The following is a 26,459-nucleotide window of genomic DNA, read 5'->3' on the forward strand; positions in this document are numbered from 1 at the left end:
GGGGCAAGGGGTGGAGGGGGGGTGGGTGGTGGGTGCTGCAGGGCTGGGTGCGGGGGCTCCCACCGACCTTTCCCTGCTGAAACCTGGCAAATACTGAAAGACAAGAAAATTATCCCCGGTTCTTTATGTGCCTGGGAAAACCCTTGGGAAGGATCTGAACACTATTCCAGCTGCAGAAGCAGAATGGCTGCTCACTGTTCCCTAGGGAAGGTTTGGGGACCACAGCATCCTCCTTTCTTGTCCCCTTGTCCCACCCTGCTGTCGAGAGGAGCCCCCCAAGCCTCGGGCCCCACACCACACACTCGCATGGGTCTCAAACATGGTCGTTTAATAAAATCTCTTTTTAAAAGAACTACAATTCATACAACAACAACGAGAGGTGTGGGAAGAGTGGCAGCAGCCCAGGGGAGGGGGAGCGCAGGACATGGGGACAGAATCTGTGCCGTGATGGCCTCTCTCAGCCACCCCGCCAGGGACAGGGACGGTCCCATGCCACCACCACTCACCAGCACATCTCTGCCACTGCTGCCTGCCCTGCCCATGCCTGCCTGAGTGTGCAATGGCTCCAGTGAGCACAACCGATGACCTGTGCCCGTGACAGTCCACAACAGGGTCTGGACATGAAGCCACATCTGTGCAAAGTAACCCAAACCCTGTTCTGGGCCTTCCACTGGAGGGGTTCATGGCCTATGTACCTGGGAGGGTTGGAGGAGCAGCACTGGGCTCCAAGCAAGAACATGTTGGTGAGGCTGGATGTGGGCAACGTAGGGGTGCAGGGAGTGTCTGGGGCCCAAGAGGTGCCTGGGATGGAGCTGTGGAGACTGTCACCTGCCACAGAGGGATGCTCAGAGAATGCACAGTGTCAGGCTCCACAGGTATGCTGCCCCGGCATGGGCTCTGTGGGGTTTGAAGCAGCACAGCAAAGCCCCCATGCCTTGGCTACCCCTCTCAAGCCACCCCAGCTCCCTCCAGTCCTATTCCTTCCTCCCCCACAGCACATAAGCTTAAAAACAAAACCTTGAACACTTTTTCTGAGCTTTTACCCTGCTGAGGCCTGGGGTAAGAGAGAGCCCATCCTCTGCCCGCACAGACTGATGTGGGCGCCCAGGCCACAGTAGCACTGGGACTGTCCTGAAGCCCAGCACTCTTAATGGGGTCAGAACACAGGACAGCATCTGAAGGAGCAGCCTGAGGAGTGATGCCAGTGCCTGCTTGAGCTGCTCCTGCTGTTGGCTCCTGGAGCACTATCCTGCTGCCAGGAGCTGCCCAGGCTGGGGCAGAGGAGAATGGGGACTGAAGCCCTTAGTGATGCCACCTGCTCACTAGGTGAGCAGGAAAGGGCTCCATCCCTGGCAGAGGTGCTCTGGGCAGGCTGGCAGCCCTGATGCCAGGCATGAGCGTGCCCAGCCCTCCTGGCTCTCTTCTGCTTTCTGACCTTCGCTCTGGCTCCTTCTCAGCTGCTATGTAGCTTCAGCTAGGGGACAGTGCCGCAGCCCCCCCCCCCTTCCCCCACCAATTTCTATGCCAAAGCAGCCGCTCCCCTGCGCCCACGAGAGCTGTGAGCAAACGGCAATGCAGGGACGCGATCACAGCAGCAAAGAGGACAAGGACGCTGGAAACGGGGGCGATCCCCCCCATAGCTGTTAGTGGGTGTTTATTGGGCAGGCGTCGAACAGTCTGGCAGCGTCCTTCGACCCAGCTGTGGGTGCTCCTCCAGCACGGCCACCCCACTGGGCCCAGTCTGCAGCAAGCTGGAGCGCAGGAGACGGGGCGGTTACTGCTGCGACTTGGGGCTGGAGGGGTGTAGGGAGGAGTCGTCAAACAGCGGGTTTCTCACTTCCATTTCTCCGGTCTGCCGCGGTGGCGGGAGAGGGATGGGGGAAAGAAAAGGCGGGAGGTCAGAAAGCAGGTTGGAATTCAGTTGCCCCAGCCCAAGGGGTTTGGGTCTCAACCCCAGACCGGCAGGGAGGAGGGGAAGTGGGCTACCAAGTGGGCTGCAATGGATGACAAACACCAGGACTTCCGTCACCCTGGAAAGGTGCTGCCTCCCTGGCAGGAGGGAATGAGGTGGGGTGATGTGTAAAACTCAAGGTCTTGGGTAGGATGGGACCCCACAGTTAGGCTGGGGACCCCAGGACAGCAATCCCAGCCTGGCTGGCAGGAACAGTTTCTTGATCAGGCTGGGGAACCCAGGATGGGCCCCTCAGCACGGCTGGCAGGAATGGGATGCCCTGTCCAGACTGCCTGCCTGCGATCAAGTGCCCTTTAATGGGCCTGTAAAGACCCACTGATGACCCTCGATCTGGGCCCTGATGGCCGCGCTCCGCAGCTATTACCATGTAAAAGGCTCCTCTTCGTCCCTTTGTGCTCTTTGTAGCCAGGGCTGTTATGCCCGTCCCCAAAGTCCCCTGCTAGCCAAGAACACCCTCTGCCTGTAAGGGGTCGCATGACTGCGCTCCAGGCGTTGGGAGGGCACAAGGACGAGTCCCCCCAGCCCCGGTGCCTAGGAGCGGTGACCATGCCCCCGTCGCCAGAGGGATGGTGGGTCAGGTGGGCCAAGGGCTGCTCTAATTATCTGCTCCCAAGGAAATCCTTGTGCCAGGACATGCATTCCTGCCCACTGGAGAGCTTCAGTGGGAGCTGGCCAGGGACATGGGGCCAACAGAGGGGCAGAGGTTGGACCACCTCTAAGTTTGATGAAGAACATGTGGAAAAGGCTCCTCACACTGAAGGGCACATCCCAGGCACTTATTGGACACCCCCACAGGCACAGGGACCCCTGGCTCTCCTGCACCCACATACCGGAGCCAGCCCAGGGCACTCATACACGGTGAAGTCTCCATCCTCATTCTCCTCATCAGATGACGCTGAGTCTGGCAGCTTGGGCTCCTCTTTATGCCTGGGGGGAAGAAGATGTAGAGAGGCGGTGAAACCCAGTGGGATGATGAGGACCATCCCAGTTAATGGCAGGACACGTTGTCTGCTACCAGGCTGCTTACTTCTCCAGGGAGAGCATCTGCTGCTTTTGGTGCTGGTAGTGGTACATTTGGGCACTCTGAGCCAGCGTCTTGTCCCCAGGCTGTGGAGAGAGCAGGAAAAGCTGTGGAGACTGGGCTGTGGAGGGCCCCAGACTGGCTGGTGGAGGGCCTCCACCATGTGGGAATACCTCCAGCAGAGCACTGAGGCCCGTGTGCCAAACACCTCACAGGGAGGGATATGGGCACCTTACCGAGATCTTGTCATAGGGCAGGGGGCTGGCTACTCGCTGGGCTGAATAGTCTGCTTTCTGTGCCAGCCTGACCTCCTTCTGCAGCCTGCCAGGAAGGGGCATTGGAATCAGGGAATCACAAAGTTTGGAAAAGTTTTCTAAGATCAAGCCCAACCATTAACCCAGCACTGCCGAAGCCCACAACGAAACCACATCCCCAGGTGCCACACCCACATGTTTTTTGAACACTTTCAGGGATGGTGACTCCACCACCTCCCTGGGCAGTCCTTCCTGAATCCTAATGCCCGACCACCCTTTACATGAATCTTCCCTAATATCCAACCTAAATCTCCCCTGAGACAGCTTGAGGCCATTTCTTCTCATCCTGTCCCTTGTTCCCTGGGAGCAGAGCTGACCCTCCCTTGTCTGCCCCCTCCTGTCAGGGAGTTGTGCAGAGCATGACTGTTCCCCTGAGCCTGCCTTTCTCCAGGCTGAGCCCTCCCAGCTCACTCAGCTGCTCCTCATAAGACTTGTGCTCCAGACCCTTCGCCAGCTCCATTCCCTTCTCTGGACATGCTCCTGACCTGCAATGTCTTTCCTGCCATGAGGGACCCAAAACTGAACCCAGGATATGAGGTGCCTCACCAGTGCCCACTGTAGGCACAATGAACTTCTCTAGTTCATCCTAGAGGATATGGGGAGCCATAGAAGCAGACAACTCCATTGAGGAGCCAGTGACCCTTGGAGGGTCAGCCCTGTTCCCTGTGATGGCAACCATGACAGGCAAAACCACCTCCATCCCATGGGGCCTGGGCACAAGGCACCAACGTGCTGGCAGTGTCAGCACCCAGCACCACAGTGATGCCCACACCAGGTGCCACTGCTCCCAGGAGCCTGCATCTGGCACAGAGGTGTCTCACTACTGTCCTCCTGCTCCAGCCAGCTGATGCTGCTCCTTGGGAGGACTACTGCCTCTCTTGCAACCCCTCATGCCTGGGAAGCATGGGAATACACTGCCCTGGGCACAGGGTCACTGAGGGACTGTCCGCAGCCCCAGCTCACCTGTACCAGCAGATGGCTGCCACGATCAGCGCGGAGATCCCGGCCACCGTGCACACCACGATCAGCCCTGCCAGGTGGAGAGGACAGCAAGGGACAGCAGGTGAGCTGGCAGCATGGTGACACCAGCCCATGCTTCCCTGGTGAGGATGTGAAACCTCTTCCTCTGAGTCCCAGGGTCTCACCGAGCACCATGTTGTCATTTTCAGGGATGGGGGATGCCTCCACCGGGTACTTCTGGACAGTGGCAGTGGTAGGGAGGGTGGTGGCTGCCACGGTGCTGGCGGGACCCTGCTGCAGATGCCCATCTCTCAGCCAACTGGCCACACGCTGTCTGCCACTGTTGGGCACCAGGGTGGCTGCAGGAGAAGACAGAACAGTGGTGAGTGGTGTCCAGGCAGCTCCAGAAGGCAAACCTGCCTGGGGTGCAGGGTCTGGCTACAAGGAACTGCTAGGAACAGGGATGAGCACTTACTCCTGGGTCTGCCATCCTGTAGTGGGTGGTGGCGAGGAGCCTCCTGCCGGGCCAGCACATCCGCAAGAAAATCAATTTCTGCCTCCAAGCTGGGAACAGAGGTCCGTCCTATGGGAGAACAGGTGTGAGATGGGCACTGTGGGGTGCAGGTGTGTGCCCACCCCCAGGGCGAGACCAGTACCCCCAAGAAGGAGCTTCTGTCCCAGCTCCAGCAAACACGGGTGGAGTTCAGTCTGAGGCCCCTCAGATGCAGCTCTCTGAAAGCTGGGCCCCGAGACCCACGGGTATCCTTGCTGCGTTCAGTGCGATTTTCACCCCACAAATTCTGGAGGATCAGGAGCAACAGCATCTGCCTTCATGCCAGAGGCAGCAGGTCCTGCAGACTCTGTGAGAGAGGGCAGGGTGCCAGCACCCAGTGTGCAGCACCTGCCCCTGGGGTTACACAGCAGCTCCAAGGAAGGAAGGATGGGAGCTGGACCAGGACAGATACTCCCCATCTGCCCTCCTGCCTCAGGGGTGAGGGGTAGCTTCAGCACAGTTACAGTCAGGGGACACCCCAAACACTGGTTTTCACCTCAAAAATAGATCAGGGCCCTTTATAGAGCAGAGTGGCTGGAGCCACCCCAGAGCAGAGCTCAGCTTGGTTGTTCAGCAGAGCATGGGAGCCCTTGCTCCAGTAGAGGGGTTGGTTCTTGCCCAGTGCCTGGTGGGATGCAGCTCCTTTGGGAGCCCCATTCAGCAAGGGATGTACCCCCAGGGGCTGGCCCCAGCAGCATCTCACAGGTGGCTGTCCAAGCCCATGTCCCAGCACAGTGTCCACCAGACACATCTGCTCTTCAGGGGGCTCTTGCAGCATCAGGCACAGGCAGGACTCCCACTCTGGCCTGAGGTGACAGCATTGCAGCAAGAGTGGAGTCGCTCTTCTCAGGCTCATCAAGCAGAGTCCAGCTCTGATACTCACCACTACTTTTAACAGGATTAAACTCAAACATCAAAGGCAGTAGACATCCCTGTCCCCATCTCAATCCCCATCCTATCCCTGCTTCTTTTGCCCATATTCAGACTGTCCCCTCAGAGAAGCCCTTGGGCCTAAATCCAGACATACTAAGGCAAGGTGGTACTGGCACATAATTCAAGGTCATAAGAATTACATCTCCTCTGGAATCTGTCCTCACATCCAGTGTTTGGAAATAAACCCTGATTCCCTCTGGAGCCATGCACAACTGCCACCTTGCTGCCCCGTGACTCAGAACCACATGAGCCAAAAAACAATTGAAAAGGGGGACACTCTTGCTTTAAACAAAAGCACCAAGAGTCACTGTCCCTACATCCTCCATGCCCTGCTGTCCCCAAACTGCCCCCAGCCTCCTACCCTTAGCTAGAGCCCTGGGTTTCCCTGGCTCTTTGCACCCTGTTATTTGCATCCCAGAGCAGTGCCATGGTCAAGTAGCGCCAGGATGGGGCTGTGCCAGTGCTGTGCCCAATAGGTGAGTGCCATGGTGACAAGGTGCTAGCACAGGGCCAACGTCTCTCAACGGGCAAGGGAGTTGCATGGGACCCAGTGTGACAGCCCTGTGCCTTAGGGGGACATCCTTGTGCCCAGGATTGGGATAGCCCTGTGCCAGAGGACATCCTAATGCCTGGGATGGGGACATTTGGCTCTAGCTCACCTCTGCACTCTGGGAAAAGTCTGTCTCCATAGGGGACAACCCTGTCCATCCCATGTGTGCCACCACCAGGCTGTGCTGGTGTTGGATGTGATGTGGCTGGAAAAAGGAAAATAAAGTTGAAAAAGCAGCCAGAGCAGCTGCCAGGTCCCTCAGTCTCCCACCCTGTGGGGGTGTGTCAAGTGGCACATTGGAAACTGAGGCAGTGGTTTGGGGTTCCGGTGTTGCTGCAGGGCCTGGGTTGTGCCACTTACCTGCACTAACCAGCTTTATCAGCACATTGTCTTCAAGTGGCTAAAAGCTGCCCACCTCCCATTCTGTGTGGCAGCTAAACCTCCCCCAGTGATGCCACAGTTTCCACCACCCATTTGAGGGCACTGAGGGCTGGGTCCTGCCAGGCACTGTGGGTGTGTGAGATGCTGGCCCTGAGCTGCTCCAGGGAACAGGGGGCCGAGGTGAGCCCCAGTTCCTGCCTGACTGCCCCAGGAGCAGGAGCAGAGATGTGGGGGAGGAACAGTGTCCAGGGAGGGCACACCTGGCATGGACGGGATAGGGACAGGGCACTCAGGCCATGCACAGGGGCACTCAGGGGTGCAGGCAGGGCTTGTGTAGGGTGTGGGTGCCCCCTCATGGTAGTTGCCACCAGTGCTGCAGCAGGATGTCATGGCCAGGCTGGCACACAGTCCCCCAGTCCCTCTGCTCTGCCCCTGGCCTCTCCTTAGGGCTTCCACCTCCTCAGGGCTCAACCTTGGGACGCACACCTACCCTGACAGTTTGGGGAAACAGGGACCAAGAAGAGACACATGAGGCTTCTGCCCTGGGCTGAGGAAACCTGTAACTGACAGTGTCCACATGAGGGCACAAAATTCTTATACATCCACTAATTTCTATAGTCCTGCCCAGGATGGCTGATGTCCTCTTTGATGCTGGCAGCACAGCAGGCAGGGAATGAGGAACATCCATGTCTGTGAGCTGAGGCCCCTTTTCCCAAAGTGCTTCCTGCAGCCCAGTGGGGCTCCATGCTGGTCAAGCAGAAGCAGGATAAGACCAACTATCTCAAAGCACATCACTCAAACCCATCACAGCACAGACACATGCAGCACCATGGAGTGAATGGGATTTTGGGGAGCTCAGAGCCCTGTGCAAGACAGCAGCAGCCAGGTGCAGACAGCCAGCTGTGGGATGCAGTGCACCCAGATTCCATACATCCCATCTCACCTCTGTGCCAGGTATGCCGAAAGACCTACACATAATGGCAGGAACACTCACATGCCCTCCTGAGACCCCAAATGGTGCTTTTCACCTCAAAAAGCTGCTTTTGGGAGAGGATCCCTGGCTCCTGCCAGAAGCAGTGGGGATGGCACAATGGCAGGATCCCAGGATTGGCATCACCAGCAGTCACAAGTGGTTCAAGGATGTGTAACCCTTTAAAGGGTCTGCCTACATAGCAAAAGGGCTGCATGGGTATCCCCTTCAAAGGCTAAGGCATCCTTGGGCTACAGCAGCCCCCTGTTTGCTTTGCATCTCCCCCTAAATGCAGCTATCACAGCCCCTCTTCATCCTCACAGCCCTCTCCAGTGCTGCTACCAGATAAAGGTACAGGCAGGATGAGAAAGAAAGCCCCCATTGAAAAATAAATGGTGCCTCCCTGCCAAGAGTAGCTGGCCATCCTCAGAATGCTAAAACAAAGGATTTGGAAGGAGATCCCCTTTTTTTTTTAACGCAGTCCCACACTTTTGCTGCCACAAGCTAGCAGCATTGCTTGGGACAACAGGATAGGACTGGGAGAGACTTTGGTGTCACCATCTTGCAATGGTGGGTCCTTAGAGGATGGTACCATGGTCCTGCATCTCTCTGCATAAGGATGCAACTGTGGCCACATCCTTCAGAAAGGAGCTGGGTTGCTATGGAGATGCCAGCGCATGTGCAGCCCTTGCGAGAGGGGAATTTGCTCTCAAGACTCCACATTAAAAAATGAACTATAAACAACTGTTAAACCCATTCAGTGCCAGTGAATGAAGAACCCGTGGCAGGGGCACTGACTGCTGTCAAACATCAAGTCTAGACCATATTCCTGTGCCAATCCCTCTTATCCCCCCAGCCATCCCTCTCATTTCAGCCAAAGGGTCTTGCTTTGGGGGTCTCCCCTCTGATTTACAGGGTAATTTTCCTGTTAGGAGGAATGGCACTGAAGGCATGCTGGGTTCTGACATCCTCCATGTGCCCACCTGGGCAGAGCCATGGGTGAAGGATATCACCAACTGCACCCCAACAAGACCCTGAACATGCTCAACAACACAAAGCAATCCCCTAAAACTCAGAGGACCTCTCCATGTCTGCATGGAGTTCAGATGCAGGGGAACCTGCTTCCCTGGTTCAATGACCAGTGCTTGTCCATCCTGCATGTTTTTAGAAGCTCCCCAGGAGTTGGGAACCCCTTAGCAGGAGACTTTTGGGGGCAGCGGGAGTGAAGAGCAGGTGGAGAAGGGTGGGCTGGGGGAGATACCAATACGTTCTGCACCAGGAGGTGACTCAGAGGTGCTCCAGAGTACCTTGCATCCAGGCAGTCCCCAGCAGAACCTAGCAGGAACAGCCTGAGGGTGTGGCCAGTCCTGGCCTCTTCCCCAGCCACAGAGGCCACTCCACTTTATAGCAATAAATAATTGTGTGAAGCCATAATTATGGTCTTAACTTACCTGTGAGGTGAGCCCATGATAAGGGGGCACAAAAGTAACTCTGCCACAGCTTTCCAAGCTGCATGAAGAGTTGACTGTCAGGCTAAAATATGCCTATGACTGGCCCCCAGCACTGTATTTGCAGCTGAACCAGGGGCACAGGTGCCAAAGCTGCACTGGGAGCACCCTTCAAGTACTGCAGTAGCAGTGGGATGGCTGACCATAGGCTGCTGCACCCAGGCTGCCACAGCCCCTTAGATCCCTTGGGGACAGAGCCAGGAATAACACCCAGTACGGCCCTCGGTGCCCTGGTGTGCAGCCAGGGAGTGGTCCTCCCAGTCACAGCTGACTCAAGTCCTCCCAGCATGGATGCTGGGCATCACCCAAGGAGGAAACATCAGTCCTGAACCACCGACCAATATCTCAAACCAAAGGGAATCAGGCACTAAAATCCCACTGGCACCCTGGGATAGGTGAGGCCATGGGCAGCATGAGTCACTGCTCTGTGTGCTGAAGATGGCTTTTCTGCTCCTGCAAAGCCTGAACCCTGGAAGAGCCAGGCACACCGTGAATATCCTGGAGATCCCCAGAAGCTGCCTGTCCTACTCCTGTCCTTGGAGGTCCTAGGCTCCCCACAGTGCTGACGGGGCCAATCACCAGAGCAGGATGCACGTAGAGCAGGATGGGCTTGCCAGCCCAAAACCACCCCCTCATCTGAGGTGAGTGGGGTGAGAGGGAGAAGAGCAGCTGTCCCCACAGAGATACAGCTGCCATGGAAAAAAGGAAGAGCATGGGGTGCTGCTGGGGTGGGGGGGGCTGTCCTGAGGCACAGAACCTCCCAGAGCTGCAGAGATGCAGGGTAGGTGTGCAGGCAGAGGGGCAGAGGGTGGGTGCACCTACCACTGGGTGAGAGCTGCCTCTGGACACAGCGCCCGTGGTCGTCCTCCTGGAATGGGGGCAGGCAGGGCCCACAGGCACCTGAGCCTGGCGGGCAGAACTCCCGGCGCTGCAGGGCACAGTCCAGGCTCCGGGGACACGATGCTGCTGTGGGGACAGGACAAAACAGCTCAGGAGGAAGAGAGGGGTCAAACACACCCCTAGGTCTGTTCACAGCTTTTTGGAGTGGGACCCAGCTGCCCCAGGCTGCCCTGCTGCAGCTCCCGGCTATCAATGGGCTTCACCACAGCTGCCCCAAGGCCCCACTTTGCCTCCACAAGGCCATTACCACCTGGAATTAATCACGAGCTTAATTACCAAGGAGTTGGACTCGATGATCTTCATGGGTCCCTTTCAACTTGAGGTAGTCTGTGACTCCATGACATTCACAAGGCAGTTGCAGTAATGAGCATGCATGCAGTGCCCATACCCCCCAAGGGTCCCCAGCCCCAGGGTGCCACCATCCTGTGGGACACAATGTGGGAGTGCTGCAGCACCAGGATCACCTGCTGCTGCCTGCCCTGCATGGGGAGATGAAATCCAACCAGCACAGACTGATGCTGGTGTGGTGACTGTTAAATCAAAAGTCACAAACTCCCCCAAAGCCTCAGCGGGATGTGACAGTGCTGTGACTTAGGCTCCCATCCCTTCAGGATTCCCTGCAGGAAGCAGTGGGAGCCAGCCCTCCCTGGCACTGAACTGCACCCCAAACCTCATTCACAGTTTCATGGGGCATCTCACGCCACTCCCTGGACACAGGCATGAGTCCCCCAGGTCCAGCCTCACCAACCCATTGTGCCATGGCAGTGCCATCATGGCTGGGTCTTCATCCCAGGAAGTGAACCTCTCTGGGGAACACAAGGCGCAAGGTCCCCATGTCCTACACAAAGCTGAGTCCTGGGCCAGGTGACGGTGGCAAACCATGTGCAGAGCTGGAGACAGACAGGAACTGTGACACAAAGGGCCAGCACTCAGTACCACCTGTGGCAGAAGGCTGTTTGGGGCACAATGGGGTCCCAGCTTTGATGGTGACACTGCTGGTCCTGCTGCAGCTTGGAGTGTCTTTCCCTCACAAGTGGTGGCGCTGTGGAATCAGGTGCCCTTCAGTGCACCCAGCACTCAGGCTGGGCACAACTGTGCGTGGGAGGAAGAGCTGGATGGGGCCACAGCTGGATGGGGTTGCATAGCTGGCTGAGGATGTGGCACATATCTGCCCTACTCTGCCCCTCACCTTATCCCTCACCACGCCCGCAGCATTCCCGCAGGCAGCAGCAGGCAGGGAGCAGGACTGTGGGGCTGCACTGGGAGCAGGGCCAGGCTGGCAATGAATCATAGCAGGAACAGGCTCCCAGCACCTGCCCACGCACCCCGAGCAGTCCCTGCTAGCCCTCGCTGCCCACACCGGCACCAGCAATGCACGGGCCACCTGCCTGTCCCTGCCCCGGGGCACGGCAACACCCGGCACAGCCCCGGCGCACTCCAGCACTGATGGGGGCAGCACCAAGTACACAGCTGAGAGTCCTAAACAGGATAGAACCGGCAGAGGATGAATCATGAAATCATGACAGTTCTGCTCCCCCAGCAAGGGTGCAGGAAAGATATCACCCCAAAGCCACACAAGTGGGATATGCAACCCCCTGCTTTTCCATGGCCATATTTCACCATTAAACTGCTCCCCGGAGGGTGCAGCTGCTACTAAGAATCTCCAGCCTGTGCCCAGGCAACTTTCCACTCCACTCCACTCCACTCCACTCCACTCCACTCCACTCCACTCCACTCCACTCCACTCCACTCCACTCCACTCCACGAGGAAGTCATCACCTTCCCCACCTCGGCTGCCACTGGCAAGGATGCACCAACTGCAATTTTAGTGCTGGCTGACCCCCACACCAGGCACAGCTGCCTGGAGGGGGTGCGCTCGGAGGGGGGGAAAGTGTCCACTGTGCCCATGGGAGCTGGGTTTTTTGCTGGACTGTTTGTTCCCTGGGGATAGTGTGGGGCTTGGCCATGTGGCTAGGGGGCAATTAGTGCTTAATGGGCAAATAATCAGATGTCTAAGCAGAGAAATTGGACTTGGCTCCTGGCTTCACCTCCCCAGGGTTACTCTCAAGGCCACTCTGTTTAAAAAACAGGGCAGGAGGAGGTCGTGGCACTGTGCAGCCTCAGGCTGGGGACATGTTACAGCCCCGTGGAGCAGTGGGGAACACACCTGTAGGGGCCCCTGTCTGTGCCACAGGCTCATGGAAACACTTCCTCCCAAAACAGGTGCTGCCAGAAGCTGATCACTGGCGGAGGAAGTCACCCCAGTGTGGGTCACCCCAACAGAGCCAGACATTGACAAGAGCCTCAGAGCCACCTTGTGATGAGTGATGGGTGCAGAGCCCCGAGCCAGAGTCCAGCAATTGGGTACATAAAGCCCAGGCTGGATTCCAGTGAAGGCTGTTATCTCTGTTTGAGGAATGAGTTGTGCTTGCCCAGCTGTCACCGGCTGCAATTCAGAGCTCCCCATGTGTCACCAGCCGGTGACTGGTGAGCTGGCATTACTGCGTGGGCACCCTGTGGATTGAGGGGGCCCACAGGGGCTTTACTCCCTGAGCCCAACTCAAAGCCCAGCAGTAAGAATCCTTTGCTGGTGGGAGTGGGCACCTCAGTGCCATGCTAGGTGATGGGGACTGAGCACTCTGTGTGCCACCATCCAGGTGCCACACGGGCACATCCAGCCCTGACTGCTGCCACCCTGTGGGGATGTCAAACTACACTGCCCCAATGCTGCCCCATCCTTGCACACTCACACATTCCTGTGGCTGGTGCCACCTGTCCAGTGCTCGAGCAGGCAGACGTTGGGTTCCCCAACACTTTGGCCATGGATACCCCCCTCATGAACACTCACCTTGAGGCAGAGTACTTGGGCTGGCACAGTATGTGGGTCCCAATTCCACCCAGCTGTAGCCATGTCACCACCATGCCACCCACCTGTTAACAGTGCCAGGATGCCTGCTGCAGCTCCCTGTCTTGCCTCTGCAGCTGCAGGGCTGCTGTTGAATCTGGGGAGTCTGGGATCCCCCCACCCCAACCACGGTCCCTGCTTAGCACCAGTGCAGCCCAGCATGGCCTGGCCACAAGTGGGATGGGCAGAGGGACCCAAGCTGGGGTCCAGCTGGGGTCCTGCAAGGACCCTACCCCTGCATGGCCCTGCCAGCAGGACAGTACAGACCAGAGGAGCAAGCGATGAATGATATGGAATGTGCAGCCAGCACCAGACACAGCCCAGCCAGGATGCTGCTGTCCAGATGTGCCAGGGGTGTTCAGAGGAGGGGGATGCTCCAATTGCTGATACTGCCCTGCCATGGTGCTCAACTCCTGTGCAGGTGGGCAGGGAGCCCAGAACAGCACAACTGGAGTAACCCCTTAAACCGAGCTCAAGCCTGGGCTGAGCTGCTGGTGCCAGAGGAGCTGAGTGACTCCCTGCAGGCAGGACCCCAGCCCAAGGCCAGCGGGTGCACCGGACACAGCAGTTGGCACAGACACAGCAGGTGGGCATGAGCTGGGGACACATGTAAGCAGGAACAGACCTGTGCCCAGGAGGAAACACGGTCATGTGAGCAGCAAGGCCTCTGGATGTGTTATCCATGGGGGAAAGCTGAGCACAAAGCTCCATCCCCAAGGACTCACCCTGGGGAGAGCTGTGCCAGGCATCCAGGGTGGCACTCAGCAGAGTGCTTGTGACAGGGGGTGCCCAGGCAGGGCATAGAGCCACTGGCAGTCTCAGACTGGATAGAGCAGCTCTTCCATACTCATGCCAAAACATACAGGTGAAAAAGAAACAAAAATAAACCCAAGGAGGACGTTTGTGTGGCCAGGGAGGCAGGGACTGCCCCCGCTGCGTCACTGCTGCAGATAGAGAGATAAAAGTGAACGTAAGAGGATAATTAATTAGCACCGAGTACTGCTGTGAATGTTTAAGGTCCTGGCAACGCCAACACCCAGCCTCCCTCTCAGCTGCCAGCCCCAGTGCCAACAGTGGGAGCTGGCAGAGCCCACTGGGCATGGGCTGCGCCCACAGGGCTCTGGCTGCACAGCCACGTGGGCACAGAGCAGCCTGCCCAGGACTACTGGGTCTGGCCCTTCTATGGCAGCAGGACATGGCCCCTGGTGGGACATGGGCAACTGAGGGGGGATATCGGGGTGTCTGGGGAACAGGGTGCAGGTCTCACTCCCACGTTGGGCCTCTGCATGCTGGCTGAGGCTGAGGGAAGACCATAGCAAGGCCATGACACAACCCCAGCAGCGGTGGCAGCCCCCGCAGGGCCTGCAGTGGTGTGGTCTCTGCCAGCTCCACTCCAAGGTCATTCCTTCTCCTCTTCTTCCTCATTCTCCTCCTCCAGCCAGATAATGTGGGAACTGCTGAGGGCCCTGCCTGCAGCCTGCCCTCCCAGTACTTCCACTGCCAGCTGGCACTGGCCGTGGCTCCCTCCCAGCTCTGTAAAGTGCTCCTGGCTCTGAAGGAGGACTCTGGAGCAGGCCCAGGGCAGGCTGGCGGGCAGGCATCAGGCAGGCAGGCTGGCATGATGCCCCCATCAGACCTCAGTCCTCGAGGTCTCACTTCCCCCTGTCCAGAGCCTCCCTGGGCAGAGGCAGTGCTGCTGTTCCGCAGCAGGCAGGAGCAGGGGTTGCTGAGGTACCCCCTCAGCACCTCACCTGCACTGCCCCACACCCAGGGATGTGGCTCCTGAAGTGAGTCAGCGGTAGTGACTGCCAGCAGCTGCAGTAGCAATGCCAGGCTGGATGCTGTACACACCAGCCACGGGTGACACACACCAAGCAGAGGTGACACACACCAGTCACAAGTGACACACAGAGTGACTGCAGGATGGACACTCCACTGGTAGCCGCAACTTGGTGGGCTTCCTGACCCACCTGCATCCACCTGCCCTGCTATCTCTTGCACTAAGAAGCAGGTGGATGGGGACTGGGCTGAACCCCTGGAGCAATGCCCACTCCTGGACACAGCTGGCACTGCTGCTGGGGCAGTCCCTGTGCCACTGCCAGCAGCTGCTCATGTCATTGCTGTGCTCCTGCCCCTGCCCCTGAAAATGCAGCAGCCAAGCCCCCTCTCCCCCAGAGACAGTGGAGCAGCGCTGACCCCACAAACCAGGACTGGGGGGATGCTGGTCACATCACGTCACCGCTGGGGACAGAGCATGTGGCACAGCCACAGCCACCAGTCTGACTCCATATCCTGCAGCAGCACCGGTGTATGCTAGTCCACCAGTAAGGGAGCAGCTGGAAATGCTTCTTTGTGCTTCAGCAGATTTGGTCAGGCAGATGCAACATGTCACCAGCTCCCATCCCTGAAGCTGCCAGGGCTTGTGTCCTGACTCCCAGCTTCGGCTGGTGGGTGCTGAAGTCTGGCCCAGCTGGCAGAGATGATCTCCAGCACAGTTTCTGTCATGGCCAAGAAACAGTGCCAGCAGCCTTGTGCCACAGACTCGGGACAGGGAACACCTGTAGGGAACCCCTGGGAGCATTCCCCATCCCTGCACAGCAAACACCTCTACTGCACCCTGCTCCCACCGAGGGGACAGTCCCACTGATGGGACAGTCCCACCAGACACAGCCCCACCCCCAGGAAGAATGGAAAAAGGCCTCATCCTCACGACGCCCCCCACTCCCACCTCCCACCCTCATCCTCACCTAGCTGCTGCTGCTTTGGGGCCACCAACCCAGAGCCCTGGGCTAGGCAGCACAGACAGTGTGGTGGGCACCCATGGTGCAGCCCTGAGGCCATCATGATGGGCTTCCAGAGCCTTGTCCTGCTCCACGTTCAATGCCAAGGGGGAAAGGGAGGGCCAGGAAGAGCTGAGCCAGGTTCCTGCAGAGGTGGGGAGATGCCAAGCCCTCGGCATGCCCAAACACATTGCCTCCCAAACATCAGTGTTCCTCCAGAGTCTGTCCCTGCTCTAGAGGAGACCCCATCTACAAGCACCCCAAAATTCCAAGTTGCTCCTGTGATTCCAGGCTGGGGCAGAACCAGGCAATTTCCAGCAGGCTGAGGGAATGGAATTTTGTATCACTACTCAAAGCACTTAACTAGGCCAGAAACATCCCTGTTCCTTGCCCTGGCAGCCTGCCTGCTGTGCAAACGAAACAGCTGGATTGGCAGGGCCATAGGAACAGGAGATAGCACCAGGATGGTTGGAAGCTGCTCCAGCAAACCACAAATCCAGACCCCAGCAGAGACTGGGCAGAGCCAGGAGGTAGTAGAGAACATGGCTCTCCTTGCCTGTGGCTGGTGTGGAAGGCATCAAGCCAGCGAGGGGTATCCCAGCCTCAACAACCCTGAATGCTGACAGCCCCAACTGCAGCCCTGCAGAGGCTGCCACACCCAGGATGTGCACAACTGCATCCCACCCTGTGTCCCTGCTGTGCCAGGGGGTCTCCAGCCACAAGTGGCTTCAGATATTCAGGAAGAGAAGAAATAATAAAAAAATCCAAAGGCAAACCAGGTGCCATATGCCATTTCCCCAGGCCTACCCACCCAAACCTGGTGCTGGCTTTGCTTCGCTGCATGCACACCTACGCTGGGGACCCCAGGCTGCCACCAATGTGCCACCTCATCCCAGTGCATCTGGCTGCTCTTTGCAGCCTGAACCACCCACTTGGAGACTTGTTTATCAGGTTTTTCTCAAGTAAATACCAATGAACTTTGCACATGCACTGAGCCTGCTGGGGCTGGGGTTGGGTTCTTTAATTCCCTTCTTATTGGGCAAGTTTTGCACCACATCACAAGTGAAGCAGGTGGTGGCCAGGGCTGTGGTGCACAGCAAGCACACCACCTGAAGCACTGAGCAGTCTGGAAGGAAGGGAGTGGGGTCCAGCTCTCTCCTAAGGGCATTCCTGGGCACTGACCCAGGAGCAGGAGAGCACCCCACGGGTACACACTTGCCCACTGAGCCACAGCAGAGCCACAGCCCTGGGTTAACTCTCTCTGTGTGATGGCAGGGAGGTGGGAGAGGGCAGCCCACCCCACAGCTCAGCACCCAAGGAGCTGCCAGGCTGGGGGCCACCATAGCTCAGTCATGTGAAAGCAGACACAGGCTCCCATGCACTCTCACCACTGGGCTGGAAATATCCATCTGGAGCAGCAGTACCACTGCACCTGCTAGGGCCCAGATGCCCTTTAGCAAAGCCAAAGCATCCCACACCACCACCAGAGACATCCTGTAGCCTTTGGGAAAGAGCAAAATTTTGCTGATGCCTCCAGCAGCTCAGAGTGGAGCTGCTGTTCCAGGTGGAGCATTGTTCAAGGTGGGGATTCTGTCTGTCTGTCCAGCTCCCTTTGTCTAGTCATTGCCTGGCACCAGCCCTGGTACTCCCACCAGCCCATGACCCTGAAACAGATGCCTGGGGACATAGCTCCTCACCCACGAGTGCTGGAGCAATAGGGGCCAACCTTTATAGCTGTTGGAACAGCCATTAGAAGAAGAGTCTTTGGAACAACAGCCTTTGGAACAAGGGCTATCAAGGGGACTCCAGGTGGGCACCCTCCATGCTGGTGGACATGCAAGAGCAGAGGCAGGCAGAAATGCGGGGCTTGCAGCATCCACCCTGCTGTGGCTGCACCCACAGGAATACCTGCACTGATTCAGCCACCACCAGTGATAAAGACCTGCAGGGCCATTGTGTCCCATGGAGCAGAACCCAGCAACTGAGAGGCCCCATCAACACAGAAACTGGGTGTCCATGGGATGCACAGCTGCATCCTAGGGGTGCTGGTGCATGCAGCATCCGAGGGCTCTTGATAAAGGGCTGCAGATGGTGCCAAAAGAGCTGGACCCAGAGATTTTGGGGTATATGCTGCATAGGAAGAGTCAGCTCAGGGAAACCCTCTCCTTCCGAGCCAGGAAGCCAGGAATGATTGCTGCAGGATGGGTCACATTACAGCAGCTCACCAGGCTGCCCTCTCTTCTGATTCAGGGCCCTCTCACTCCCTCTGACAGGTGCGAGATGATGAAGTCCCCAAGGCAGAGCAGCTCCTTGCCTACAAGAGCAGCCATGGGTGCTATGGGTGCACTGGAGACCTGCACCTTCCACACCTCCTGTCTCCAACCCCACCACAATCTCCTTTCTGTAGGAACGGAACAGAGGCCAGGAGCCCAGGGAACCCCTGTATCATGATAAGTCAGGGTCCCTGACAGCACTCAACTGACATGTCACCTCTCATGTCACCCACCTAGTGCAATGGGTTCCCACTCAAACAGGGAATACCTCTCAAAAGCTTTGCCATCCTCTATCTGTGCAGGAAGTAGTACCCCGGCATGTGCCACAGTGTGCATGGGTTAACATGGGCGGTTGCAGCCCACAGTGCTCCAGGGCACGATAAGGCAGGGACCAGGACCTGCTCTGGCTGCGTTTCCTTCCACCAATTCAAATATCACTCCAGGCACTTAACGGCCAGTTTCTTCCTGTTGCAATTCTCGTTAGCTCACAAAGTGGCTAATTACAGGCCTGCAGCTGCCATTTGGAGCAGCAGCAGTGCTGGGTTATGCCTAGGCACAGGAGGGAGATACCTCAGTGCTGGCAGTGGCATTGGGGTCAGGCCCAAGTGTTTTGGGACCAGCCGGCCCAGGGGAGCCACTACCCCCCTTGGGGACCAGACCCAGAGCTCTTGGTGGGGCCCAAGCACCAGGGCATAGTGTTTATGGATTTAATGCAGGGGTGGAACTGATGGCAGCTTCTGTACCCTGTGCCCAGGGACCCAGCACCTTGCACATGGGGAGAGGCCATCCCATCAGCCCTCTTGTCCCTGGGCACCAAACCACCCATCCTGTTCACAACATGCCCATCGCTCTTGTCCGCAGCAGCCCCCATTAACTTTCTCATTCCTAGAGTCCCCACTGTGCTATCACCCCTCCTGTCTCCAGCATCGCCACACCTCTCCTGTCCTCAGCACACTGTCCATCCCGTGACCCCTTCTCTTCCCCCTGCCACACTGTCACCCCTGATAGCCCCCATCACTCCTCTAGTCTCCAGCATCTACCACCAACCTCCATGTCCCCAGTGCCCTGACCACACTGTCACCCCCTGATGCTGTGCCCCCCCGGAAGCACCCGGCAGGGCTAAGCCGATTACCTCCCTTAATACCCCCATGGCCCAGAAGAGACATTTCAGGCAAACATTGATGCACCTTCCCCTGAGCTGTGGGAAGACTCAGGCTCTCTGAGAACTGAGGGATCCCTGGGGTGGGGGAACAGTCTCCAGAGCTGCCAGGAAATTGCAGATCCAAAGGACCTGACCCTGCACAGTGCAAGCAGGCCCCTGGCTCCAGAATCCCAGTCTCCCTACCCTGAGCTCCAGCTCCCCACGCATCAGCATACCCAGGGTATTGCTGGGGTGCACATGGATTTGTGAGTCCCCACAAAGCTACAGCAAAAGGGATGAGGGATTTTCACCCTGTCTCTTCCATAAACTCTTCCTTGATGCTGATTCTGTAATTGGAATTATCAGACATCTTTTCACCCATTTCCCCTCCTCAAGCCTGCAGACGGAGCCCTGCCCATGTCCCTGGCATGGGTACCAGCTCCTTGGAGCCCTGTGGGATGCCTGTGCTGCACATCCCAGCTCCTCCACACCTCATGCCCACAAGGGCTCCTTTCCCACAGGGAGAACCAGCTGAGCACAAGTAATCCCAGATAACAAGGTGGAGACATTATTTCCAAGAATAAAACTACATGGGCAGCACCCTAGCTGCTGCCTGGAGAAACACCTGGTCTGCACCAGTGTAGCAGAGGACACCCCACCACAGGGGGCTTGAAAGGATGGAATCACTGCCCACCACCGCCACCACTCCCAAGGGGGACCCAGACAACCTTTCCTGTGCCTCAAGAAAAAACTGGGGCTGCTACCTACAGACCAAATCAGAGAATGCTGCAGGGCTGAGATCACTCCCTTCACTTGGCAAGGCAGCCAGGCCCCTGCAAGCACCACAGGTGCAGCACCAGTCCCAATGTCTTGCTCCCAAGAGTGGCTTGGAGCTGCAGCAGCTTCAGGGGTCAGCATGGGGGTCCCTGGGGCTACTGCACCCACTGTGTCCCAAGCCTGTTCCCAGTGCAGCGATGGACAAGCAGGCAAGGAGGAAAAGCTAAGAGATGGACAGTCCCACCACAGGCTGAGCCTGGGAACTTCCCAGGGGATGGCTCCTGCCTAGCCATGCCCTGCTGGAAGTTTGAGCAGTACCTGCACCACTGCAGAGCAGGGGCAGCCAGTATCAACACCAGCATCTGTGCTCCCACCCACGTCCCTGCAGAGCGGCATGAGGAGGAGCAGCAGTGCAGAGCCAGCAGGTCAAACATGGCCAAATGGGTCACTTGGACTGGAAACAAAATTCAGATTTTGCTGAATATCTTCTCCAGATGTCTGGGATGTGGACTGATGGCTGTGGCAGTGGGGTTCAGGATTATTAAAAAATGGGGTTCTAGCCTGTCATCCCATTTGGAAAACTGGGTTTTTTGTTTACAATAATAACAAGGATAATAATAGATGAAATTTGGCAATCTAGTTACTCAAGAAGCGGGGAGAAATATGGCTGTCACTCATGTTCCAGGAAATGAAGCCAGAAAACGAAGCAAGGCAGGCCCTCTGCCCAAAGCCTGGTGTGATGCATAGAGACACGTGGGAGAAAAAAGCCCAGCTGAGGAGTAGCAAGCGAACCTAAACCACCTGCAGCACCTCCAAAGCACTGCTGCCCTTCGTCCAGCTTGGATCAGGCTCACAGCAAGATGAGGATGTTACTGAGCCACGTGCAGCTGCATCCCGGGAGATGGCATCTGCTGCAGGGGCTCTGGGTCGCAGTGCCAGCCAAGGAAAGTGAGGAGGAGGAGGAGGAGGAGAAGGAGATGCCAACCCCCTGAAGCTTTCTGAAGAAGCTTTGATGGAGCTGCAGAGGCAGGAGGACATGGGTATGGTAGTGCAGGACCTTTTCCCTGGCTCCCTCCTTGCCAGGAGCCAGTTTCACCAGCATACCACAGCACAGAAGCTGCTCCTGGGCTTGCCACCTCCACCTTGCAGTCACCCCCAGAGAAAGCCAAGCTTGGCCCCATCTGCCCAGGAAAGGCAATTATAAAGTGAGAAGAAACAGCCAATGCTTCCTGTGCCCCAGTGCACTCAGAGAAAGGTGGTAGGGCTGGGACAGAGACTCCTTTGCCTGCCCAGCACCCCAGGGATATTTTCTTCCGCCGTCCCCAGGAGAAACCTACCTGGAGCTCCCCACTGCCACATGCCATACAACCTCAAACTCCCGGCAATGGGATGCTGCTGTCAGGAACAGCGCAAAGACACCATCCCTAGCTTCTCTCAGGGAAAAGAGGTTGAGCTGAAAATCCAATCCCACATCTGCCAAGAGCATGCAATATCTCAGCACTGGAACAGGCTGCTGATGTGGTGCCAGGCCCCTCATGCTCACCTCATCTCCAGCATCCTCCTAGTGCTGGGAAGGGAGGGGAAGGAAAGGGGAAATTGTCACCACTCCCTGACAGCACCTGGGCACAATCACCCCAGCAGCCCCTCAAGTGACCCAGCCCAACCAGCACTGCCAGGCCAGATGATCCCACACTAACCCCTAAATTCAGGAGGAGCAGAGATTATGCTGGATCACTGGTGGCTCATCTGAGCCTGGATCTCCTTCCTCTCATCTCAGCCTGTGTTAGGAATACCTCTGGCTGGGCTACCCCAGCCTTGGCTCGTGGAAAGAGGGGGAGCGCAGGAGCATCCCCACCTCTGCCTCCAACCCTCCGACGTGGAAACACACAGACGTTTTGATATTGCAGCTTCCCGCCGTCCCTCAGAAGCACGGAGAGGCCACCCGGGCCCCGGTGACAGCAGGCTGCCTGCCCGGCGTCCGCCGGCCCGGCGTCTGCCCTGCCGGGAGCCCGAGAAGGGAAACAATATCGGATTCGCAAACAATGCTGGGAGCCAGGAGGCCCTTCCCGGCTCCTGCGCCAGCCAGGCGGAAAGCACCTGCCCGAGACAGGCCGTACCTAGGCAGGAACACGGCACCTCCCCGGGGCGGGCAGCCACAGCCTTCCCCGCAGGCAGCAACGGGGCCTGGGGCTGGCCGGGGTTTTGGGGCCGCTGTTTGTGCCCATCACAGCTCTGCGCACCCCAGCAGTGGGCACAGCGCAAGAGGACACGGAGCATGTCCAGTGCCAGACGCCCCAGGAGGGGAAATGTCCTAACCCAGACCCTGAAACTCAAACAAATCAAACCTGAACGCCCCGAAACAACCCTTAGGCAGACAGCTGGGCAGCTTAGGGCGGTGCTGCACGGGAAGGCGCGAAGGCCACCCATTCCTTCTGCCACGGCGGAGAGCAGAAATGTCACCGTCACTGGTGTACCGGGGCGGTGCTGCGGCCGCTCCCGGGGCAATGAGACTGCTGGGCAAAGAGGGCTCCCTCCAGCGCAGCCCCCGGAGGCTCCCCGGGATGGCTCGGTCACTGCAGCGCCCTTATTTTTTTCTTTGTGGTTTTTGATGTTGTTTTAATTTTTTCCTACCACTAAAGGTGCTTCATGAGGGCCGCTCCCATGACTACGTGCTCCTTCCCCACTCCAGGATCCACATCTGTGGGTCCCTCCAGCCCCCTCAAACAGCTGCTGGGGACCGGCCCTGCGGCGCTGCCACCCGCTGCCAGGCCCCTGCCTGCAGCAGCGGGCAGGAGAGTGACGGGGAGGCGCTGCCCGTCCCCGGGGAGTGCTGCGGGGTGGGAGAAACCCCCGTGGGGCTTTGTGACGGGGGCACCTCCTATCTTGCTCCACCCAAGAACACGAACACCCACGGATGCTGATCCCTGGTGGGGATGGGGATAATGAGGGAGAAGAAGGGGAGCAACTGCACCAGGGTTCGTCGTAGGAGAGGACATGAGCATCCGCGGGGGAAGGGAGAGGACACGGAGACGGGAGTGGGGGGAACAAGGAGGCACTCACCGGCACGGGCGAGGCGCAGACGGAAGGATCCGAGGGCGGTGAGCAGCAGCAGCAGCGCTCCGCGGCGGGCGGCAGCGCCCCGGGCCGCCACCATCGTCCACGTCCACGTCCACGTCCACGGACACGGACACGGACACGGACACGGACACGGACACGGGCGGGCGCGGGGCCGCGGCGGCTGCGGGCGGCGGGGCGGGGCGGGGCCAGGCGGAGGGCGGGGCTCCAGCGCGTTTGGGCTCCACCCCCGCCGCCAAGGCCCGGCCCCCGCAGCCCCCGGCGGGAGCGCTCTGGCATCAGCGAGCCGGCGGCTCCCCGAGTGCTGCGCCGCAGAGCCCGGCCCAGGGCCCAGGGTGGCTCCAGAGAGCTAGACAAGGACCTTGGACAGGGGCCTGCAGTGACAGAACAAGGGGGAATGGCTTCCCACTGCCAGAGGGCAGGGTTACATGGGATATTGGGAAGAAGGTTTTCCCTATGAGAGGGGAAAGGCCCTGGCAGAGGTTGCCCAAAGAAGCTGTGGCTGTCCCATCCCTGGAAGCGTTCAAAGCCAGGTTGGACAGGGCTCTGAGCAAGTGGCAGGTGTCTCTGCCATGATAGGGGTGTTGGACTATATGACCTTGAAAGGTCCCTTCCACCCCACTGCAGTCTGTAATGCTATGTTGGGATCTGGTTATTCCCCCAGTCCCACATGAATGGCATACACTGGGAGTGATGAGCTGGGGAATGTCATCTGTCAGTCATGTGGCTGATGGCTGCTGGGGTAATGTTTAGGCTGATGGCTGGAGGTATCTCATCCCTGCTTGCTCTGCAGCTGTGGCACATGGCTTTGAGTGCTGGGTTTGTCAGACCTTATCTGCCGTTGACTTTGGATAGAGGAGTGCACTGCCAAAGCACCCCCTCCCTTCCCAGTCAGAGCCACATTCCTGGGTCACTCCCTTGCAAAACCTCTTTCCATATCCTGGATTAGTCTCATATCTCTAGGATTTGCTTTTCAACCCCTATGTCCCCTTCGAGTACAAATGTCCCATCTGGTTGCAGGACAGTGGGTGCTTGGTGGTGATATGCCTCCACAGCCACAAGGCCCAGAGATTCCACATGGACACTGCAGTCACACCAACAGCCATGTCCAACAGGGATGCCAGGTTGTCCCTGTTTGCTGCAGAGCTCCCAGGCCACCCAAGGTTTTCCCCCATGCAGTCAGGGGATGCTCTGCAAAATCCTGGCATCCAGTCTCTGGCCCCATGCTCTGGGCACAGACCTGAGGCCTTGGCACAAACACAAATGACATGATGCTGAATGGGACCTGCTATCTGGGATCTTGCTGGCCAGCATGTGCTGCCTGATTCTCGGTGTAGGGATTGCCGTGGCTGTGCCCTGCTGCCTGGCTGGGCTCAGTGTAGGGATTGCCGTGGCTGTGCCCTGCTGCCTGGCTGGGCTCAGTGTAGGGACTGCCGTGGCTGTGCCCTGCTGCCTGGCTGGGCTCAGTGTAGGGACTGCCGTGGCTGTGCCCTGCTGCCTGGCTGGGCTCAGTGTAGGGACTGCCGTGGCTGTGCCCTGCTGCCTGGCTGGGCTCAGCCCCAGCCAACGCGCTCACAGTGGGAGCCCCATTAGAGCCTCAGTGGTGCCCTGGCAGGCTGTCAGCCCACTCCAAGCCTGTCCAAGGAATGCTGAGAGCAAGTTGCCATGGTGTGGTGTGACAGGGATATCAGGCCTGGCTCTGGAAGGAATTGCCACCTGCTCATGGTTCCCCCTGCCACCATGGCTGAGCAGGAAGGTGCCAGGTAGAGGTGGGTGACAGCATGCCATGGGGCCAGCCATGTGATCTGCTCCCAGCAGAATTGTTACCTCTTAAATTTTCTTTATTCCTTAATTTCCTTGGCCCTTTGCTCCTGTGAAAGGGATTGTGAAAAAAAAATCCCTGTCTGGGATTTTACTTCCCCAAGAAAAAGCTGCTGTCATGGTTTAGGAATGGCACTCCTCAATTTAGTGCCCCCTGCCCAAAACTCTCCCAAGCCAGATCCTGCTCCTCCCCTGCCCCCCCTCCCCCTCCCCCCTTCTACGACCTTCTTCCTGCTATGGAAATGGAGTTGAGAACTGGAGAACTCACAAAAATGTGAGTTGAAATAAAAACCATTTACTGGACACAGCACTTTTGTTGAGACCTGTCATAGCTTGACATGGGAGGAATTTAGGGAAGGGACCTCAGCACTCCCTAGCATCACACTCAGTCATGGGGTAGGGGCACTATTTCTTCATCTGGGAGCAAGTGGTGGGTGGGGAGATGGATGGGGCCATGGGTGCCCCAACCACAGTGGGGCTGAGTTGGATCCTCCAGCACTGATCCATTAAGGATAAACAGGGCTGGCAGCAAGGTGGGACCTGATCTCCTGGGAGAGCTGGACAGGACCCCCGAAAGCCATGGTCACCACCCTGGGGCCTGCAAGATCCTGGTGGATGAAAGCTTGGGAAACCACCCGTGCCTCTACCCTGACTGCAGGCACTTCCTGCCCTCTGGCAGGGATATCTCCCTTTATTCATAAGTTATATACATGTAGATTGTAAAACATACACATGAATAGACATTGTAAAAGGATAAGATAAAGATTTAATAACACTCATTCAAAATACTATTTTATTTTGTTCATTAATTTGTACATATTTGCACTAAATATATAACACCAAAGTATATTTGCCCAAATATACTTTCCTCCTGCACCCTGATGGGTTGCCCTGTGTACCCCTGGAGCTGCATGCACCCTGGCTTCTCTGGAGGAAGCAGGGGTCTCCCCTGAACTCTCAGAACAGGAATTCATTATTATTTTATCCCTGATGACACTGCTGGTCCTTTCAGCAAGCTCCACCGGTCTGTATTGTGGTGTGGTCTCATCCATCAGTGTCTTGAGTTGATGAAGGCTAAGCACAGACACAGCTGGGACTCATGGTACCCAGCCCTTCCCTGCCACGAGGATTCTCCATCCTCCCCCTCTACCCATAAGCTCCAGAGTTGCATTCCCAGCCCAATACTAAAGCTGCTACACATGGCAGGAATGACCAATGAACTCTCATGTTTCCCTGGCAGTAGGAGAGCAAAGGGGTTCCAGATTGCTCTGACTCACCCCTGCCCTGGGAATCATGGGTAAAAAGGGATGGGAAATTCCCATTTTATTTCCAAAGGAGCTGCTGATTTTGTAGGTGTTTTAAAATCTGGGTTCCTTACCTAGCCTTGCCTTGTCCATGTCTTCTGGGAGGATGGAGTGCAGCCTAACCTGAGTGGCATAAAGCACATTGTGTTCCCTCTGGGAAATCTTGGCTCCATCAATCACAAAACACCAGTTTCCATCATTTTCCCTCAGTAGGATTCTTACAGAGTTTTGCTCGTAAAGTGATCCCCACTGGGCTGAGGTCTGGGGAGGACAGATTTCACTTTATCTGTGGCTGGATCTCCCTGCACACACAGAGCAAAA

At 57.5% G+C, this 26,459-nt stretch overlaps 1 protein-coding gene across 3 annotated transcripts; it reads right to left on the bottom strand.

The window, feature by feature from the left end:
• Positions 1 to 307: 307 nt before the first annotated feature.
• NPDC1 (neural proliferation, differentiation and control 1) lies at positions 308 to 23,209 on the bottom strand. 3 transcript variants are annotated; one of them, XM_054646307.2, is made up of 9 exons: positions 22,999 to 23,206; positions 9,985 to 10,128; positions 4,743 to 4,850; positions 4,453 to 4,626; positions 4,271 to 4,337; positions 3,230 to 3,314; positions 3,000 to 3,079; positions 2,803 to 2,899; positions 308 to 1,852 (listed from the first exon to the last, which is right to left on the bottom strand). In XM_054646307.2, exons 1-9 carry the CDS (start codon positions 23,090 to 23,092, stop codon positions 1,775 to 1,777), a joined length of 927 nt encoding a protein of 308 aa, XP_054502282.1. In that variant the 5' UTR covers positions 23,093 to 23,206; the 3' UTR covers positions 308 to 1,774. The 3 variants fall into 3 exon arrangements, with proteins under 3 accessions (XP_054502282.1, XP_054502284.1, XP_077045182.1); XM_054646309.2 differs by lacking the exon at positions 9,985 to 10,128; XM_077189067.1 differs by lacking the exons at positions 3,000 to 3,079; positions 3,230 to 3,314 and having other exon boundaries at positions 22,999 to 23,209.
• Positions 23,210 to 26,459: the final 3,250 nt, after the last annotated feature.

The sequence above is a fragment of the Agelaius phoeniceus genome, chromosome 21 (genome assembly GCF_051311805.1).
Source record: "Agelaius phoeniceus isolate bAgePho1 chromosome 21, bAgePho1.hap1, whole genome shotgun sequence".
Classification (NCBI taxonomy): domain Eukaryota; kingdom Metazoa; phylum Chordata; class Aves; order Passeriformes; family Icteridae; genus Agelaius; species Agelaius phoeniceus.

What these genes read in the sequence shown, in the direction of transcription:
- NPDC1 (XM_054646307.2), bottom strand. Translation starts at nt 23,092, where the DNA reads ATGGTGGCGGCCCGGGGCGCTGCCGCCCGCCGCGGAGCGCTGCTGCTG. An exon ending in AAATGACAACATGGTGCTCG is followed by an intron (nt 4,338 to 4,452) that starts GTGAGACCCTGG and finishes TCCACCTGGCAG; the next exon opens with GGCTGATCGTGGTGTGCACG. An exon ending in CAGATGCTCTCCCTGGAGAA is followed by an intron (nt 2,900 to 2,999) that starts GTAAGCAGCCTG and finishes TCTTCCCCCCAG; the next exon opens with GCATAAAGAGGAGCCCAAGC.